At 48.4% G+C, this 19,872-nt stretch overlaps 1 protein-coding gene across 1 annotated transcript; it reads right to left on the minus strand.

Moving 5' to 3' along the window:
• Positions 1-771: 771 nt before the first annotated feature.
• Positions 772-2,079, minus strand: LOC138267102 (uncharacterized protein F54H12.2-like). Its single transcript, XM_069215951.1, has one exon. It carries the CDS (start codon positions 2,077-2,079, stop codon positions 772-774), a length of 1,308 nt encoding a protein of 435 aa, XP_069072052.1.
• Positions 2,080-19,872: the final 17,793 nt, after the last annotated feature.

The following is a 19,872-nucleotide window of genomic DNA, read 5'->3' on the forward strand; positions in this document are numbered from 1 at the left end:
TTCACATGTCGTAAGATATTTACCTCATTTTTTTTTTACCCTTGGACATGTTTTTGGTGAAAACTGTTTATAATAAACGCGTTTAACCTTTCATCAGCAGTCCAACATCTTTATTTAATTTTTTTAAATTTATTTTTTTAAATGGTTTTCAAATGTGTGCTGGGCGGATAAAAATGCATAGTTTGTTTTCAGGTTACAATGTCTTTATTTTTTTTATTTTAGACAATCACCAGTACAATAGAGGCTTTACAAAGCCTTTCAACTTTCCATATTCTGTTTTAACAATGCTCGACAGTGGCCTAGTTGTTTCATTCACATATTTCATAACAATACCGTTGTTTTTTAGTAGATCAGCGGAATACAGATTTAAAAAAAATTCTAAACGTCATACCCTCAGACATTTTACTAACGGAATATATACAATGTTCCCCACATGTGATGGCTAGAGGATCCTGTACACGCAGTTTTTTATACACAACAGTTGGTGATGCTTTTTCTACATATTTGAATATCAGTTTTGTATAAATGTCATGCTCGGGGAACTCAGCTAAACTGTCAAACACTATAACCTTGTCTACATCGAGAAACATTGCAGCCCAGTGTGTACCGCCCTTGTTATGCGGGTCAGTGTTAAAGACTAGGGTGCGAGGTCTTCAGGGCCTATCTTTTCAGGTAGTCCATTGCTCAGAAATACACCTAAAAAGTATTTCTTAGCGTATCTATGTCTACTTAAGAAGTCACGTATCTCAGTAGTGTCCATTTTACAAGCTTTTAATGATAGTCAAACATAAGTTGGCAGGCGTGATTTACCTGAATAATGCTGTCAAATACAGAGAATACAACCATGTTCACATTGGTCGTCAAGGCCTGAGTAAAATGTATTTCAGCTTTTAGATTTCCATTTTTGATCAAATTGTAGTGGTCACCATCTTCCATATCAGACGTCAGGTTGAACGCAAACAGTGTATAGCCAGACCCATACCTCTCTCTTGAAACAATGATTCCTGAGTCCCGCAGATGTTTGCCCGTTATCGAGACCAGTCCGAGATATTCCCGGACAAAATTGGATGTTCCAAAACTTGGAGTGAGTGGTTTTGCTGGGATAACAGCACCCTCGTGGACCAAAACGGCGTAGTTGATATCGTAGTGTTTGAAGTTGAAAGGGTTTGAGGTATAGAGTCCGCTAAAAGCTGTATTGTCCACAAACCCTATGATGATGAGTTTCAGTAACTGACCCAGAAATAGGTTCTGCTGCAGTGTTAATCTAGTTCCAGCAGGGATGCTGAATATCTTCAGAGCACGTCTTTCAATGGCGTACTTTGCGTTCAATAGTTGTAAAGCTGTAGCATGGGCCAGTCTGACACTCTGTGACACTTTCACTCTCTTTACAAGCAGACTCACGGACAATATAACCAGTTTATACTGTTCTGCATCGCCGCTGATGAGACAGAATGCGTCCTTGTTGCGGTTGAGCTTGATTTTAAGATCTATACCATTGATTAGAAGCTTATCTTGGAAGAAAAGGTCTGAATGTATGCGGCCCAGGAGATCAAATTGTCTACTGCCGGCTGCAAAGCTGGCTCTTTTTTTAAAACCAACGTTGGAACCGTCCAACGCCGTGTCCTCCAAATGCGCTTCAGTATCTTTATAGAAGAGGCCCGCTAAAAGTTGTATGTCCAGGGCTTCGCGACTATAATTTAGAATACTCTCTATGTATGCCCTGTAGGCGTACATATTATCACTCTGCGTGACGAGTCGATCGCCCAGGTTAATGTCCACTTGATTAAACATGGTTGCGATGGGGCAGGCGATCGGTGCCACTTTAGCATCATCCTCGATGTTGGTGCCGCTCGCTTTGGTTATTTTACATACGAGGTGTAACAGGGTGTTGTTGAGATCCAGATACATGTCCGTTGACCCTGACACATAAAACTCTATTGGTGCCAGAGGTGTCAGAGCGGCTAGAGGCGATACTTCCATGAAAAAACTGTTCTCGATGCTGGTCTGTGTGGGTTTAAGTGAAAACGGATCTAGCTCTGATTTGGCACATTCACCCGAGGCACAGTGTACGAAGGCCATGATTGCGGCTTTAAAAAATATTTGCACTAGAACGCACCCTCTTCTTCTTCTTGGAAGGTCTCCTCCATCTTACAACTCTTCTTTTGTGTGGGGCTTTTGTAGAAGTCCTTCATTTTTTATAAGGCGTTTGCGGACCCCTAAGCCGCGAAGTCCTTTGCCTCCTTTGAACACCAGTGCGCGCCTTGTACAGCAACCCTGCTCCTTTCTGGGGTTGTTTATTCAGGCGCTCTGCGACAGCCGATGGTACAGAGCCCACAACATAATGGGCTATGTGCGAGGCAGCGGTTTTAACGTGAGATTTTGCAATTTTGTATCCCCATCTCAAGAACGGCATGGCTCTTCTAAACAAACTCCGAAAGAAGGACCCTAATCCGGCCCGTACATAACTGGGTCCCTTGAAAGTAGGGCGGTGAGCCTCCATAACTGGCCTGAACTCTATAATAATCCCTGTACATCGAGGGGTCCCCGTATATTTTCATAATGACCATTGCGTCTGCCTAATAGTCACTGTCACGACAAGGCCTTAAGTGAAGCTTAATAATTACTTTCCCGTATTTAAAGGCCACCGGCTCTGACTGATCGTCATAGATCATGATAGTTATAGTGTCAAAATGTTTTGGGGAAATTGCCACGTAGTCGGGTTTGTGATGTTGTATTTTAACCATTGTGTTATTTTCCCCCTTCACTGGGACCCATCTCAACAACGGCGAATAACTATCACCAATCCTCTGTGGTTCTACGATGTCGCTATACATGTAGACTGTATAAATTCTGCCGTTAATATCAGGGCACTTAGGTTCTGGATCCACCTGCCTTTTCACATGTTGTACAGTCCCTAAAACCCTCTGTAATTTACCGGAGCAGTTGAACACTGTACTGAGCTCCGGGGCTTTAAGAAACACTTTTCTTCTAACGTTATCCGACACCAGATGTATATTCGCATACGTCTCGATGCTGCCTATAGATTTGTTGATGGCGTCGACCACCGAGGAAATGGTTGGGTAATAGCCATGAGGAAATCCCACATGGATGCTCAGAGGGCCCTGCTCACGCTTTATACTAAATTTAGCCTCTAGGTTTGTAAATGTATTCCATGTTCTAGGGTATTGTATCTCCGTTAGGGCCTCCTCCCATGGCGCTTTCAAGTTTCAGGTTTCGCCAGTTTCACCGTATAATTCGAAATCTGATTGCTGGGGAACATGCCCTTCGAAGCGTTGGATGGTAGCGTGATATGAAAAGGTGAGCTCTCCATTGTGGTGCTTACAGCGTAGCCTCACACCCCATGTTGCGAGCTGTCCAACACCCTACTGTTAAATTTCTTGGGCCACCCCCGCCATTTGACCAGCGCTTGTCTCTTAGCTCTGGTGCCTTTCCTTTTCAGAACCTTTTCAACCCTGTACACCCTGTTCGGATTGTAGCGCACCTTTTGTAACACTTAGGGGTAAAAGACACCTGATGCCCTTTCCCCAGCGTAGTCCTTCAACTTGTAAATATATACCCCTTCTTTAAGCTCCACACTTTCCACAATGAATATCTCATCACTGAATGTCTGTTGGTAGCCTTTGGTGAAGACACCTTTCAACTTTGAAACCCTGACATGATCCCCTTCTTTTAACCGCTTCTGTGCCTTGGACGAGATGATCTCGTCCAAGGCTACAGTTCCCCTGTGCCTTGGACGAGATCATCTCGTCCATGGCACAGGGGAACTTGGGGGCGCGCTAGCGCGCCCCCCGTGCACCCCCCTCCCCCCCCAAGTCGGGGATGAAAGGGGAAGACCTTCCCCTTCCACCCCCGACCCCCCCCACCCCCCCTGTGACGTCAGCGCGCGCGCGCTGATGTGTCACAGGGGCCTCCCTCGTCACGCTGGAAGCTCTGCTTCCAGCGCGATTGAAAAAGAAATGCAAAAGCATTTCTTTTTCAATCACTTGGGAGGCCCGGAGGGGCTTCAAAGGGAAGGAAAAGTATTTCCTTCCCTTTGAAGTCCCTCCGAGGGTTTCAAAAGCCGTATTGCTTGCAATCTGGCTTTTGAAACCCCACTAGACACCAGGGATTTTTTTTTTTTTCATTGAAATTGACAAAAGGGAGCGACCCCTTGGGCAAGGGTCGCTCCCAGGGGGGGCATTTTTTTTAAAAGGCCTTTTCTGCCCCCAGGGGGGGCAGAAACCTCTAGGCGCCAGGGACCATTTTTTTTTTGTTTCATTTTTTTTTATTGAGGTGGGTAGCGACCCCTTAGGCAAGGGTCGCTCCCCTTGGGGGAAAATTATATTTTGGCCATTTCTGCCCCCCTTGGGGGCAGATTGGCCTATTTTGATGAGGCCAATCTGCCCCCAAGGGGGGTAGAAACCACTAGACACCAGGGATTTTTTTTTTTTTTATTGTTATTGACAAAAGGGAGCGACCCCTTGGGCAAGGGTCGCTCCCAGGGGGGGCATATTTTCGGGAAGGCCTTTTCTGCCCCCCCTGGGGGCAGATCGGCCTACTATTAGGCCGATCTGCCCCCAGGGGGGGCAGAAACCTCTAGGCACCAGGGACTTTTTTTTTTTGTTCTTTTTTTTATGTTTCATTTTTTTTTTTTTTGGTGGGGAGCGACCCCTTAGGCAAGGGTCGTTCCCCTTGGGGGAAAATTATATTTTGCCCATTTCTGCCCCCCTTGGGGGCAGATTGGCCTATTTTGATGAGGCAAATCTGCCCCCAAGGGGGGTAGAAACCACTAGACACCAGGGAGTTTTTTCTTTGCGTGAATTTCACGCAAAGGGAGCGACCCCTTAGGCAAGGGTCGCTCCCTGGGGGGGAGGGCAATTTATTTTAGGCCATTTCTGCCCCCCCTGGGGGCAGATCGGCCTATTATTAGGCCGATCTGCCCCCAGGGGGGGAAGAAACCTCTAGGCGCCAGGGCAAAATTTTTTTTGTGTTTTTTTTTTTTGTTGTTTCTTTTTTTTAGAGATGGGGAGCGACCCATCAGGCAAGGGTCGCTCCCCTGGGGGGCAAATTGTATTTAGACCATTTCTGCACCCCTGGGGGCAGATTGGCCGATTTTAGGTCAATCTGCCCCCAAGGGGGCAGAAACCACTAGGCAGCGGGGATTTGTTTTTTGGCGCCAATGTCACGCAGGGGGAGCGACCCCGTAGGCAAGGGTCGCTCCCGGGGGGGGTGGGGGTTGGGGGGACAAATTTATTTTAGGCCATTTCTGCCCCCCCCGGGGGACAGATCGGCCTATTATTAGGCCGAACTGCCCCCGGGGGGGGGGCAGAACACTCTAGGCGCCAGGGCAATTTTTTTTTTGTGTTTTTTTTTTTTGTTGTTTATTTTTTTAGAGATGGGGAGCGACCCATCAGGCAAGGGTCGCTCCCCTGGGGTGGCAAATTGTAGTTAGACCATTTCTGCCCCCCTGGGGGCAGATTGGCCAATTTTAGGTCAATCTGCCCCCAAGGGGGCAGAAAGCACTAGGCACCGGGGATTTGTTTTTTGGCGCCAATGTCACGCAGGGGGAGCGACCCCGTAGGCAAGGGTCGCTCCGGGGGGGGGGTGTTGGGGGGGCAAATTTATTTTAGGCCATTTCTGCCCCCCCCGGGGGGCAGATCGGCCTATTATTAGGCCGATCTGCCCCCGGGGGGGGGGGCAGAAACCTCTAGGCGCCAGGGCAATTTTTCTTTTTTTTCTTTGTTTTTTTTTTTAGAGATGGGGAGCGACCCATCAGGCAAAAGTCACTCCCCTGGGGGACAAATTGTATTTAGGCCATTTCTGCCCCCCTGGGGGCAGATTGGCTGAGTTTAGGTCAACCTGCCCCCAAGGGGGCAGAAAGCACTAGGCACCGGGGATTTGTTTTTTGGCGCCAATGTCACGCAGGGGGAGCGACCCCGTAGGCTAGGGTCGCTCCGGGGGGGGGGGGGTGTTGGGGGGGCAAATTTATTTTAGGCCATTTCTGCCCCCGGGGGGGGGGGCAGAAACCTCTAGGCGCCAGGGGAATTTTTCTTTTTTTTCTTTGTTTTTTTTTTTAGAGATGGGGAGCGACCCATCAGGCAAAAGTCACTCCCCTGGGGGACAAATTGTATTTAGGCCATTTCTGCCCCCCTTGGGGGCAGATTGGCTGAGTTTAGGTCAACCTGCCCCCAAGGGGGCAGAAACCACTAGGCACCGGGGATTTGTTTTTTGGTGCCAATGTCACGCAGGGGGAGTGACCCCGTAGGCAAGGGTCGCTCCCGGCGGGGGAGGGTGGGGGTTGGGGGGGCAAATTTATTTTAGGGCATTTCTGCCCCCCCCCCTGGGGCCAGCTGAGCTACAGGCCAAACACCACAGGTAGGCACCTTGCAAAAAACACCTCTGTTTTCTGTGAAAAAATATGTTGTGTCCACGTTGTGTTTTGGGCCATTTCCTTTTGTGGGCGCTAGGCCTACCCACAGAAGTGATGTACCATTTTTATCGAGAGACTTAGGGGAACGCTGGGTGGAAGGAAATTTGTGGCTCCTCTCAGATTCCAGAACTTTCTGTCACCGAAATGAGAGGAAAAAGTGTTTTTTGGGCCAAATTTTGATGTTTGCAAAGGATTCTGGGTAACATAACCTGGTCAGAGCCCCGCAAGTCACCCCATCTTGGATTCCCCTGGGTTTCTAGTTTTCAAAAATGCACTGGTTTGCTAGGTTTCCTCAGGTGTCGGCTGAGCTACAGGCCAAAATCCACAGGTAGGCACTGCTTTTTATAAAAAAAATGTGATGTGTCCACGTTGTGTTTTGGGCCCTTTCCTTTCGTGGGCACTAGTCCTACCCACACAAGTGAGGTATCATTTTTATCGGGAGACTTGGGGGAACGCTGGGTAGAAGGAAATTTGTGGCTCCTCTCAGATTCCAGAACTTTCTGCCACAGAAATGTGAGTAACATGTGTATTTTTAGCCACATTTTGAGGTTTGCAAAGGATTCTGGGTAACAGAACCTGGTCCGAGCCCCGCAAGTCACCCCTCCTTGGATTCCCCTAGGTCTCTAGTTTTCAGAAATGCACAGGTTTGGTAGGTTTCCCTAGGTGCCGGCTGAGCTAGAGGCCAAAATCTACAGGGAGGCACTTCGCAAAAAACACCTCTGTTTTTTTCCAAAATTTAGGATGTGTCCACGTTGCGCTTTGGGGTGTTTCCTGTCGCCGGCGCTAGGCCTACCCACGCAAGTGAGGTATCATTTTTATCGGGAGACTTGGGGGAACGCTGGGTGGAAGGAAATTTGTAGCTCCTCTCAGATTCCAGAACTTTCTGCCACAGAAATGTGAGGGACATGTGTTTTTTTAGCCAAATTTTGAGGTTTGCAAAGGATTCTGGGTAACAGAACCTGGTCCGAGCCCCGCAAGTCACCCCTCCTTGGATTCCCCTAGGTCTCTAGTTTTCAGAAATGCACAGGTTTGGTAGGTTTCCCTAGGTGCCGGCTGAGCTAGAGGCCAAAATCTACAGGTAGGCACTTCGCTAAAAACACCTCTGTTTTTTTCCAAAATTTAGGATGTGTCCACGTTGCGCTTTGGGGTGTTTCCTGTCGCCGGCGCTAGGCCTACCCACGCAAGTGAGGTATCATTTTTATCGGGAGACTTGGGGGAACGCTGGGTGGAAGGAAATTTGTAGCTCCTCTCAGATTCCAGAACTTTCTGCCACAGAAATGTGAGGGACATGTGTTTTTTTAGCCAAATTTTGAGGTTTGCAAAGGATTCTGGGTAACAGAACCTGGTCCGAGCCCCGCAAGTCACCCCTCCTTGGATTCCCCTAGGTCTCTAGTTTTCAGAAATGCACAGGTTTGGTAGGTTTCCTTAGGTGCCGGCTGAGCTAGAGGCCAAAATCTACAGGTAGGCACTTCGCAAAAAACACCTCTGTTGTTTTCCAAAATTTAGGATGTGTCCACGTTGCGCTTTGGGGTGTTTCCTGTCGCCGGCGCTAGGCCTACCCACGCAAGTGAGGTATCATTTTTATCGGGAGACTTGGGGGAACGCTGGGTGGAAAGAAATTTGTAGCTCCTCTCAGATTCCAGAACTTTCTGCCACAGAAATGTGAGGGACATGTGTTTTTTTAGCCAAATTTTGAGGTTTGCAAAGGATTCTGGGTAACAGAACCTGGACCGAGCCCCGCAAGTCACCCCTCCTTGGATTCCCCTAGGTCTCTAGTTTTCAGAAATGCACAGGTTTGGTAGGTTTCCCTAGGTGCCGGCTGAGCTAGAGGCCAAAATCTACAGGTAGGCACTTCGCAAAAAACACCTCTGTTTTTTTCCAAAATTTAGGATGTGTCCACGTTGCGCTTTGGGGTGTTTCCTGTCGCCGGCGCTAGGCCTACCCACGCAAGTGAGGTATCATTTTTATCGGGAGACTTGGGGGAACGCTGGGTGGAAAGAAATTTGTAGCTCCTCTCAGATTCCAGAACTTTCTGCCACAGAAATGTGAGGGACATGTGTTTTTTTAGCCAAATTTTGAGGTTTGCAAAGGATTCTGGGTAACAGAACCTGGTCCGAGCCCCGCAAGTCACCCCTCCTTGGATTCCCCTAGGTCTCTAGTTTTCAGAAATGCACAGGTTTGGTAGGTTTCCCTAGGTGCCGGCTGAGCTAGAGGCCAAAATCTACAGGTAGGCACTTCGCAAAAAACACCTCTGTTTTTTCCAAAATTTAGGATGTGTCCACGTTGCGCTTTGGGGTGTTTCCTGTCGCCGGCGCTAGGCCTACCCACGCAAGTGAGGTATCATTTTTATCGGGAGACTTGGGGGAACGCTGGGTGGAAGGACATTTGTAGCTCCTCTCAGATTCCAGAACTTTCTGCCACAGAAATGTGAGGGACATGTGTTTTTTTAGCCAAATTTTGAGGTTTGCAAAGGATTCTGGGTAACAGAACCTGGTCCGAGCCCCGCAAGTCACCCCTCCTTGGATTCCCCTAGGTCTCTAGTTTTCAGAAATGCACAGGTTTGGTAGGTTTCCCTAGGTGCCGGCTGAGCTAGAGGCCAAAATCTACAGGTAGGCACTTCGCAAAAAACACCTCTGTTTTTTTCCAAAATTTAGGATGTGTCCACGTTGCGCTTTGGGGTGTTTCCTGTCGCCGGCGCTAGGCCTACCCATGCAAGTGAGGTATCATTTTTATCGGGAGACTTGGGGGAACGCTGGGTGGAAGGAAATTTGTAGCTCCTCTCAGATTCCAGAACTTTCTGCCACAGAAATGTGAGGGACATGTGTTTTTTTAGCCAAATTTTGAGGTTTGCAAAGGATTCTGGGTAACAGAACCTGGTCCGAGCCCCACAAGTCACCCCTCCTTGGATTCCCCTAGGTCTCTAGTTTTCAGAAATGCACAGGTTTGGTAGGTTTCCCTAGGTGCCGGCTGAGCTAGAGGCCAAAATCTACAGGTAGGCACTTCGCAAAAAACACCTCTGTTTTTTTCCAAAATTTAGGATGTGTCCACGTTGCGCTTTGGGGTGTTTCCTGTCGCCGGCGCTAGGCCTACCCACGCAAGTGAGGTATCATTTTTATCGGGAGACTTGGGGGAACGCTGGGTGGAAGGAAATTTGTAGCTCCTCTCAGATTCCAGAACTTTCTGCCACAGAAATGTGAGGACATGTGTTTTTTTAGCCAAATGCTGAGGTTTGCAAAGGATTCTGGGTAACAGAACCTGGTCCGAGCCCCACAAGTCACCCCTCCTTGGATTCCCCTAGGTCTCTAGTTTTCAGAAATGCACAGGTTTGGTAGGTTTCCCTAGGTGCCGGCTGAGCTAGAGGCCAAAATCTACAGGTAGGCACTTCGCAAAAAACACCTCTGTTTTCTCCCAAAATTGTCGATGTGTCCACGTTGCGCTTTGGGGCGTTTCCTGTCGCGGGCGCTAGGCCTACCCACGCAAGTGAGGTATCATTTTTATCGGGAGACTTGGGGGAACATAGATTAGCAAAACAAGTGCTATTGCCCCTTGTCTTTCTCTACATTTTTTCCTTCCAAATATAGGAGAGTGTGTAAAAAAGACATCTATTTGAGAAATTCCCTATAATTCACATGCTTGTATGGTCACCCCGGAATTCAGAGATGTGCAAATAACCACTGCTCCTCAGCACCTTATCTTGTGCCCTTTTTGGAAATGCAAAGGTTTTCTTGATAGCAATTTTTTACTCTTTATATTTCAGCAAATGAATTGCTGTATACCCGGTATAGAATGAAAACACACTGCAGGGTGCAGCTCATTTATTGGCTCTGGGTTCCTCGGATTCTTGATGAACCTACAAGCCCTATATATCCCCGCAACCAGAGGAGTCCAGCAGACGTAACGGTATATTGCTTTCCATAATCCGACATTGCAGGGAAAAGTTACAGAGTAAAACATAGAGAAAAATTGATGTTTTTTTCACCTCAATTTCAATATTTTTCTTTTTCAGCTGTTATTTTCTGTAGGAAACCCTTGTAGGATCTACACAAATGACCCCTTGCTGAATTCAGAATTTTGTCTACTTTTCAGAAATGGTTAGGTTTCTGGGATCCAGCATTGGTTTCATGCCCATTCCTGTCACTGACTGGAAGGAGGCTGAAAGCACAAAATATTGCAAAAATGGGGTATGCCCCAGTAAAATGCCAAAATTGTGTTGAAAAATTGGGTTTTCTGATTCAAGTCTGCCTGTTCCTGAAAGCTAGGAAGCTGCTGAGTTTAGCACTACAAACCCTTTGTTGATGCCATTTTCGGGGGGAAATCCACAAGCCTTCTTCTGCAGCCACCTTTTCATTTTTTTTTTTAAAAAAACGAAATTTTCACTGTATTTTGGCCAATTTCTTGGCCTGCTTCAAGGGAACCCACAAAGTCTGGGTACCTCTAGAATCCCTAGGATGTTGGAAAAAAAGGACGCAAATTTGGCTTGGTTAACTTATGTGAACAAAAAGTTATGAGGGCCTAAGCGCGAACTGCCCCAAATAGGCAAAAAAAGGCCTGGCACAGGAGGGGGAAAAGGCCTGGCAGCGAAGGGGTTAAAACCGGTTACTTCACCCCTGATGAGATACGAATGCCATACACGGTTCTCCACACCTTTAACAAATTATCAGCTGTTACATCCACGGGGGCAATTTTGATTGTGCTATGATAGCTAGCGTTAGAAACATCTATAAAAGCCTGTAGAACATCCACATATCTGTAGGTATTGTTGGCTGTGAAAGATCGCCACATCTTTGATTTTAAAGTTCTGTTAAAATGCTCTACAACCGCTGCTTTTACCTCTGTATGTGTTACAAAATTTTGAACAGCGTGTTGCTTTAATAGTTTCTGGAAAGGTTTGTTTAAAAATTCCTTTCCGACATCTGTTTGTAGTTTTTGAGGTACTTGACCTCCCGCAAAGATGTCTTCAAAGGCGGCTGTAACGCTGTTACCACTTTTATTGTTTAACGCCTCTGCATAGGCATACTTGGACAACATGTCTATGACTGTTAATATATACAACACCCCATTGTTATGTTTCGCCAGATCTTGAAGACTGATTATGTCCGCCTTCAACTGATAATCTAGCTGCACGCCAACGACTGTGGCCCTCCTCTTAAAACGTCTCCTGGCGGGCTTGTGGAGCGAATACGCCTCTTCCCCCGCTAACCAGGTCTTCACCACTGAGCGGTTTAAAGACTCGTTTTTAACTCGCGCCCTTCTAAATAGAGCTTCGCTGCCACCGAATCTTCCAACCCCCGTGCATCCTAATAAAACCTCCTTAAAGTAGACCCTACCATGTTGTCACACACAGCAACCACAATATGAAAGACATTTGTTTTGTGTAAGCTCGTTTTATTAAACATAAAAAACATATAAGACTGCTAGTCACCTTAAAGTCATATGATGGCATATACCTACCATGACACATGTTACACATATTACTCCAAGTTGTTCTTTTTACAAGGTCTCAGCTTTACAAGCTTTGATATTATTATAGCTATACTCTCAATTGCTCTAGACATGACCTCCCGCTCCCCCTGCCTATAACTCTGGACGCTCAGGATGCTGACAGCCTTAAGCAGTTCATACAGTTCTAGGTCGGCCAGTATAGAACCTTTATTTGTGAAATAATCTTCAGTCATGAGCTCCAAAGCACTGTGTAGCCCCATCATTGGTGAAAGTCTTAACTCCCACATCCAGTCTCGGGCCGCGCTCCAGTTTTTATCCGCTGTGGGTAGCCATGCGTTGATGCACCATTTGGCTATACACACTGGACTGTTGCACTGCAGCACCGTCGCCGGTTCCACGATGTTCAGACAACGCAGAGTCACAGGGTGTATTTCAGCTATTCTCTCTTTAACCAACACATATCTCAATCTCCCGATACAGATGTAGCCAGGGTGTAACTCATAGACATCTTGCCCTGCGACACTCTGATTCTCGTCCTAAAAGTGAATAAGTAAGGATCATTAAGTAACACCGTTATGGTCTGCTATCCAAGACCGCTGTTTTTATTTATTTATTATTATTATTTCTTTTCTTTTTTTTAAAACAACTTTCAGGGGGCAAAAGACGTAATTATTCTATTTTTATAATAAATATCACACATACGTCTTTCCATAACCCTTTCTATCAAACTTTTGTCAAAATAGGTACATAGCCCCTGCATGCGCTCCAGTTTTGAACAGGGCTCAGAAGCGAATCGGTTCTCTTTGACAGTATCTGCCAAGATCTTAATCATATCGTTGTGGACCCCTTTCTTCACAGCTGCCAACCCATACACCACCCTTAAAAACCTATATACTTTCTGCGGGTCTAAACGACTGCATATGTTTCAAATTGTTCTGGCAGTGTACGACTCACATAGACAGTTGTGAGCCTCCTGCTGTGGCTCGTTAACACAGGTTATAATAGTCACATTTAACACATGTATTCACAACAGCTGCCGCAAAACCTTCAACAGGCCATATGGCATCGTAGGGCACACCTGGAGTTTCCTTTTCATAATTGGTGCTAATGTAAGTGCTGACACATTTCTTACGCTGCTCTTTGTTCTGGCTTGTAATACTTTCAAACTGTCTGGAACAGCATAAGCAGTAAAACTTTACGTTGTTAACCTTTGGCGCAGACCCCTCTAGAGCATCTCTTTCGGTAGTTGTTTTCTACGGTTCAAACAGAAAGGTAAAAGACATACTATTAGTTAAAAGTATGATAACTCTGTATACAGGATATTTGCCCACAGAGTCTTTACTAACCTCAACATTTTCGCCACCCTCTGCGGCGCCTCTGAAATCTTGCGAGTCACACAGGTCCATTGGTGTATAAGTGACTTTGGATTTTACAGTTGCTGGTTGCATCAGGATGGTCTTTGGATCTGGGCCCTCCTGAAAACCCATGTCTTCATAGATTGGCGAATTTGGTGGTGCTACACTTTCTTCAACATCTTCATCGTTGTTGAAGTTGATTGCATCACTTAGTTTGTCTTTCGAGGCTTCACTGTCGCTGCTATCAACCTTGATGGATGACACCAGTTGCAGCAAATCCTTGAGGCTGAGCTTTTCAAGTCGCTGGCAGAGTTCCTCATGCAACCCTGTAACGTCAGAACCACCATCCTTAGGAGGAGTCTGCTGTGCATTCTCATCCATCACCACCGGTGCGATGGTCCGATAGTATCTGCTGATGGGGTTCTGGACTCCTGAGGCAGTGGCTTTTCTGGCTATCAGATTGTATCTCTTCATGTTGCCTAGACACCCTATTCCAATGCTAGATCACGGCTTGACATGTTGCTCCAACCATCACTTATATGTATTCAATGGTTCAAAAAGGACGTATGCCTCTACAACCCACAACTATCACATGCACACAATGGCAACTCTGATACGTTGCCGGGTTACACGTGGTGCAAACCACATGTCACGGCTTTTGCATCATTTGACCATTCCCTCTTTTTGGACTAGCCAACCGGGAGGAGGTCTGGCCAGCCTGCCCACTTCGCATCCCTGTGAGGGGAGCCCCAAACAGCCACTTGGTCCTGAATGTCTGAGATGTCCAGACTTGTCCTCTTAGGCTCTGAAACTGCTTGCACAACACCAAAGCATTCATTTTACACAGGCCATAGACCAACACCCAGGGGCTAGGACCCAGACACATGGCTAACACATGACATCATGAGGTCATAAACCATGTGACACCTCTACACCCCATGTCACTTCCAGGGAGGGCTCTCTGGGGCACCTGAAGTCCCAGTAACGGAAATGACGTCACTTCCGGGGCGGGATAACTGTCACTTTACAGTTGATGAGGAAAGGTATCCCCTATACTACTAACCAATAAAAGTCAATCAGTATGGATTAAAGTCAAAATATGAAAGAAGATTACCATAAGGTATATCTACAAAGCAATTAGCAGCCAGAACCAAAATATTTGTTATCAAGAGATCCAACATACAGTGAGTTGCAATAGAAAGCCCAAGAAAAATCTAAATATAAAATTAGTAAACAGAGTAGCGCAACGTCTGCTTAGTTTGAAAGGCAGAGAATGTCTAGGTATAATACAATAGACAGGCTGGCTTCGAGTCTGCTCTCTCAGCAAGTGCAAATAGTTCTGGCACATATCCTAAAAACATCATCTTTTATAGGGTTGTAGACAGAAAAGCCTTACACTTAGTAGAGTCAGTTAGCAAGGCTGGATTCACAAACATGCATTCACATAAACCAATTGTGTTTCAATTACACATAATACATCAAATATGATATAGCTATAGAACACCTAGGGACATATCTACAAGAAAGTGGTGCATCAGCTCTGATGCGCCACATTTCTTGCGTCACCCTGCATCCCCCTAACGTCACCATGATAGCACTGTATTTACTATACAGCACACCATGGTGCACGTTAGCACAATAGTGTCATAATTTATTATTCTATTATGGCGATTTGCTGGATTACCACCATAAAATATGACGCTGGTCCAGCAAAGAACAGGGAGGCTGATAGGTTAGTATGGGAGCATCACTTTAACATCTGCCCTGAGCAGGCATTAAAAATTACGGTAAAAATGGCACAGTGAAATCTTGTAAATTTCACAGTGCCATTTTTTGGGCCTCCCTGCATGGGAACGCCCCTCTTGCATACATTGTACCTGGCGCAAGTATAATGTGGCGTAAAGAGTTACAAAATGGTGCGATGCATGCATTGCACCACTTTGCCAATATGGCGCACGGTGGGAGCCTTCTTAACACCTCCTTGGCATTAGAAAGAAATTATGCTTAGGTTCCACAAGGAGGCACAAGGGGCTTCTAAATATGACCACTGGTTTGCTGCATATTATTAAAGAGTTTATATAAACAATGAAGAAGATTACCTGACATTCATTTAAGGCAGAAATGAAATAGACGGTTCAGGGACTGAATGGTCCCTAGGAAGGGCTTGAGCAAAGGACCTTTATGCTTAATGCTTAATGCTTAATTTGTAAATAAAAATGTGCCGTTGTCCAAAGCCCTCCTCTTAAACATAAATAAATATTTATGGAGAATGGAATACTGAGGCAGGATAATCCTGAAGCCATCTCCAGCCTCTTTAATCCACTTACAGCCACTCCCTGCCTCTTCAGCTCACTTTTGCAGCATTCTGCTTTCTCCCCTTGTGATGCTTTTTCGTTTTTCTCTTCATCTGTCTTTCCCATATGTGTCTTTAGCTCGCAGTAAATTCTTGAGGCAGAAAAAAAGTGCCGGCCCTCAAAAATAAATGCTGTTGCTCCGCACCAGAAATAAAAGCACTGATGAATGTTATAAAGAGGAACATCCTGAGCATAGCTTCCTCGTAAACAACGGACATTAGTACAATTATAGTATTTCGGCAAACATCATCATGTACAAGGCTTCTTTTTGCTGATTTTCTGAAACGGAAATGCACACAGAAAAACACATGCACGTCGAGAATGCCTGTTCACATAAAATAAATGTGCCCTTTCTTTCTGAAAAGATTTTGGTGGTCATTACAACCCTGGCGGACGGTGTTAAAGTGGCGGTAAAACCGCCAACAGGCCGGCGGTAAAAAAATTGCAATTACGACCGTGGCGGAAACCGCCAACAAAGAAAGCCACTTTAACACTCCGACCGCCACGGCGGTACAAACAGTGCGGCGGTCACCACCAACAGACAGGCGGGAGACAATGTACAGCCCACACTATTATGACAGGCCAATCCGACACCTTTTCAGGGGCGGATTCACCGCGGATAAAAACACGGCGGAAACAGGAATTTCGAAGGGAAAATGCTCACCTCTACACACCCCAGGAGGAACGAGGATACCATGGACCTGGAAATCCAAATTCTCCCTGCGATAGTCTTCATGCTCCTCTACCAGGAGCACGAACGCCGGCGGCGAAGACCACGGTGAGTACTGCACCTACAACACAGGGGAGTGGGGAGGGAAAAAACAGGGACACACCCACGCAACACCCCCACCCTCACCCACTACATTACACACAAATGCATATCAATACATCACAGTAACACCCCCCAAACCCTCCGGAAGAATGCAAAGACAATAGAAAATTAGTGTAACCATTGTAATATATTAAAAACAAGTAGGCAGAAATATATATATATGCCATGTACAAAATAAATACCAAGCATAGTAGTCCAGGTAGTGCACTAAGATAGTCCGTGGAACACTGGGACCACACGGTATGGGCGAGGCCCACACAAGATCCCCGACCATGACGGAGAGAACACTGCAGGGGCATCAGATACCAAGAAAACAGGCACCTCAGGGGGAGGGAAAGGGGGGGCACCTCAGCCGCTTGGGTGCACGACGCCAAATTCACAAGGGGGCCACATGCCCACTGTTCCATCCTGGGGAGTGCAAAGCCACAGTCTCTCAAGTCTCTACAGTGGGTGGTCTGCAAACTGTTCAATCCTGGGGAGTGCAAAGCCACAGTCTCTCAAGTCTCTACAGTGGGTGGTCTGCCCACTGTTCAATCCTGGGGAGTGCAAAGCCACAGTCTCTCAAGTGGATGTCAGTCTCCACTGGTTCTGGAGGGGGCATGGTGCCCAGAGTGCTTCATCCTGTTAAGGACAGAGGTAGTGGATGTCAGTCTCCACTGGTTCTGGAGGGGGCATGGTGCCCAGAGTGCTTCATCCTGTTAAGGACAGAGGTAGTGGATGTCAGTCTCCACTGGATCTGGAGGGGGCATGGTGCCCAGAGTGCTTCATCCTGTTAAGGACAGAGGTTGTGGATGACAGTCTCCACTGGTTCTGGAGGGGGCATGGTGCCCAGAGTGCATCATTCACCCCGTGACGGACTCAGTTGCATCAGTGCCCCTGCCGCTCATGGGCTAGCGGTGCTTCAGATGGTGGTGCCCTGTTCAGCGGTGCTTGAGATGGCGGTGCCCTGTTCAGCGGTGCTTCTGATGGCGGTGCCCTGTTCAGCGGTGCTTCAGATGGCGGTGCCCTGTTCAGCGGTGCTTCAGATGGCAGTGCCCTGTTCAGCGGTGCTTGAGATGGCGGTGCCCTGTTCAGCGGTACTTCAGATGGTGGTCTCCATTGCAGGGTCTCAGCTGCTGGCGGTCCTTCATGGCCCAACGGGCCTTTTGCTGGCGGTCCTTCATGGCCCAGCGGGCTTTTTGTGGCGGGCGTTCATGGCCCAGCTGGGCTTGTGCTGGCGGTGGCCTCCTGGGCAGCTGGGCTGGTGCTGGCGGTGGCCTCCTGGGCAGCTGGGCTTGTGCTGGCGGTGGCCTCCTGGGCAGCTGGGCTTGTGCTGTGGGCTTGTGCTGGCGGTGGCCTCCTGGGCAGCTGGGCTTGTGCTGGCGGTGGCCTCCTGGGCAGCTGGGCTGGTGCTGGCGGTGGCCTCCTGGGCAGCGGGGATGATGGCGGTCTTCTCTGCTGTGCAGCTCTTCCCAGACTTGCCGGGTTTCTTGTGGCCCTTCCCCACCTTGGAAGGTGTCACAGCTGACTCCACACACCCAAGGGGACCCCTGGGAGTGGCATTGGTGGCTGGAGTCTTCACCCTCTCCCGTCGGGCACTGGCCAACTTCTGATGCTTCACAGGTGGGGGACAGTCTGTGCTGTGGCTCCGTGCCACACTGGCTGCCCTGGTGGCCGGTGCACTCCAGATTCCGGTGACTACAGGCACCACTGGTCCCAGAGATGTTGTGGCTGAGGTGCTAGTTCGGGACCTATGAGATGGACGGAGTGGGAGAGGTGTGGGAAAAAGGTCAAGGCTGGACAGGAAAAGTTTTTTGGACACACTGGGACGGGTAGCTGGAGTGGGTTTGGGAGTGGAGGAAGAGGTGGTGGTTGTAGGAGGTGTACGTTTGGTGACTTTGGGTGAAGGTGCATGCGCTGGAGGCTGTCATGAGGTGGATAACTGCTGGGTGGGTGTGTGCCTGCGTTTGTGTATCTTGGGAGGGGGCGTCACAGACACACTGGGAGAGGACACAGGGGACGTGTGAATGGTAGTAGGGGTGGTGACTGCACGTGAGCGGGGTGTGGTGGTGGGTGTGCTGGAGAGGGACGTACTGGCTGTAGAGGTAGTGCATGCAGGTGTGAGTGTAGACGAGACTGGGAGGGAGGAGGCAAACCAGGAGGAGGGGGACACAGTGGAGGCAGTGGATGTTGGTGTGTTTGCATGTGTGTGATGCTTGCGTGAGTGCCTGTGGGATGTGTGGTGCTTATGTTTGACTGAGCTTCCCTTGGGTGTTTACGTGTGTGCATGTTGGTCTGTAGGTGTGCTTGGGATAGGCTGAGGTACAGGGGATTGGGTCGGGGTTGAGGAAGATGGAGGGGGGAGGCTAGAGACGGGGACAATGGCTGCCATCAGTGCTGAGGCCAGAGTCTGAAAAGCTCGGTGAAGGGCCGTCTGACCAGAATGAATGCCCTCCAGGAATGCAATGGTTTGTTGCAACTGCCTCTCTACACCCTGGATGGCTTTCAAAATGGTAGACTGCCCAACAGTGAGGGACCTGAGGAGGTCAATGGCCACCATCACTGAGGGCAGCAGGGGTGACTGGGGCAGGGGCTGAGGTACCTGGGGAGAAGGTGATGCCCACCCTCCTGGGTGAGCGGGCACGGGGCAAAGGCGGAGGGGCTGCTGGGAGGGCGGTGCTGGTAGGGGGGGTGGCAGCTGTACCTGTAGATGCGGGGGGCACAGATGTTTCCGCCACCACAAGGTAGCTCCCATCAGAGGACGAGTCTGTGTCGCTGGTGTCAGCTCCTGTCCCCGCCGTGGAGCTCCCCTCGCCCTCTGTCCCACTGGTTAATTCAGACTCCATAGTGTCACCCTCCAGGGCCATGTGGGATGCAGCTCCCTCGTGCTCCATTGCCACTGCTCCTCCGCCTGATGATGCTAATGCACTCAAGAACAGGGAGACCACAAAAAGGGGGGAGAACGACAGAAGAAAGACATGTTGAGTGCATGCATTACCGCTACCGTTGGCGGACACGACAGACACAGAAGCACTCTGCACTACGCCGCGCTCTTGGGCTCCACTCTTCAATTTTTGGGAAATGGCCTACAAGGATATGGTCGACATCTGCATACATAGATGACACAGGGGCATGACTAGCTGTATTTGGCACCCTACAGAGGTGGGCTGGGGTGCCACATGGCCTGACATACGGAGGGGCCTTGCCTACGGAACTCGCCCTGGCCTAGGGAAACCCAAAGCCCTCCTCCCCCACCCAGACACCTCCACTGTGCGCAAAGTCAGCAGAATGAGAGTGTACTCACCCCCTTGTGGCTGCTGTTATGCCCTCTAGCGCCCATCCAACTCCGGATAGGCCACCGCCAGGATCCTGAACATCAGGGGGGTCATGGTACGATGGGCACCCCTCCCACATTGGGAGGCCATCCCCAGCTGAGCCTCTGCCGTCTTCTTGCTCCAGCGGTGAATGTCCTCCCAATTT

This window comes from Pleurodeles waltl, chromosome 12 (assembly GCF_031143425.1).
Source record: "Pleurodeles waltl isolate 20211129_DDA chromosome 12, aPleWal1.hap1.20221129, whole genome shotgun sequence".
In the NCBI taxonomy this organism is placed as follows: Eukaryota; Metazoa; Chordata; class Amphibia; order Caudata; family Salamandridae; genus Pleurodeles; species Pleurodeles waltl.

What these genes read in the sequence shown, in the direction of transcription:
- LOC138267102 (XM_069215951.1), bottom strand. Translation starts at nt 2,079, where the DNA reads ATGGCCTTCGTACACTGTGCCTCGGGTGAATGTGCCAAATCAGAGCTA.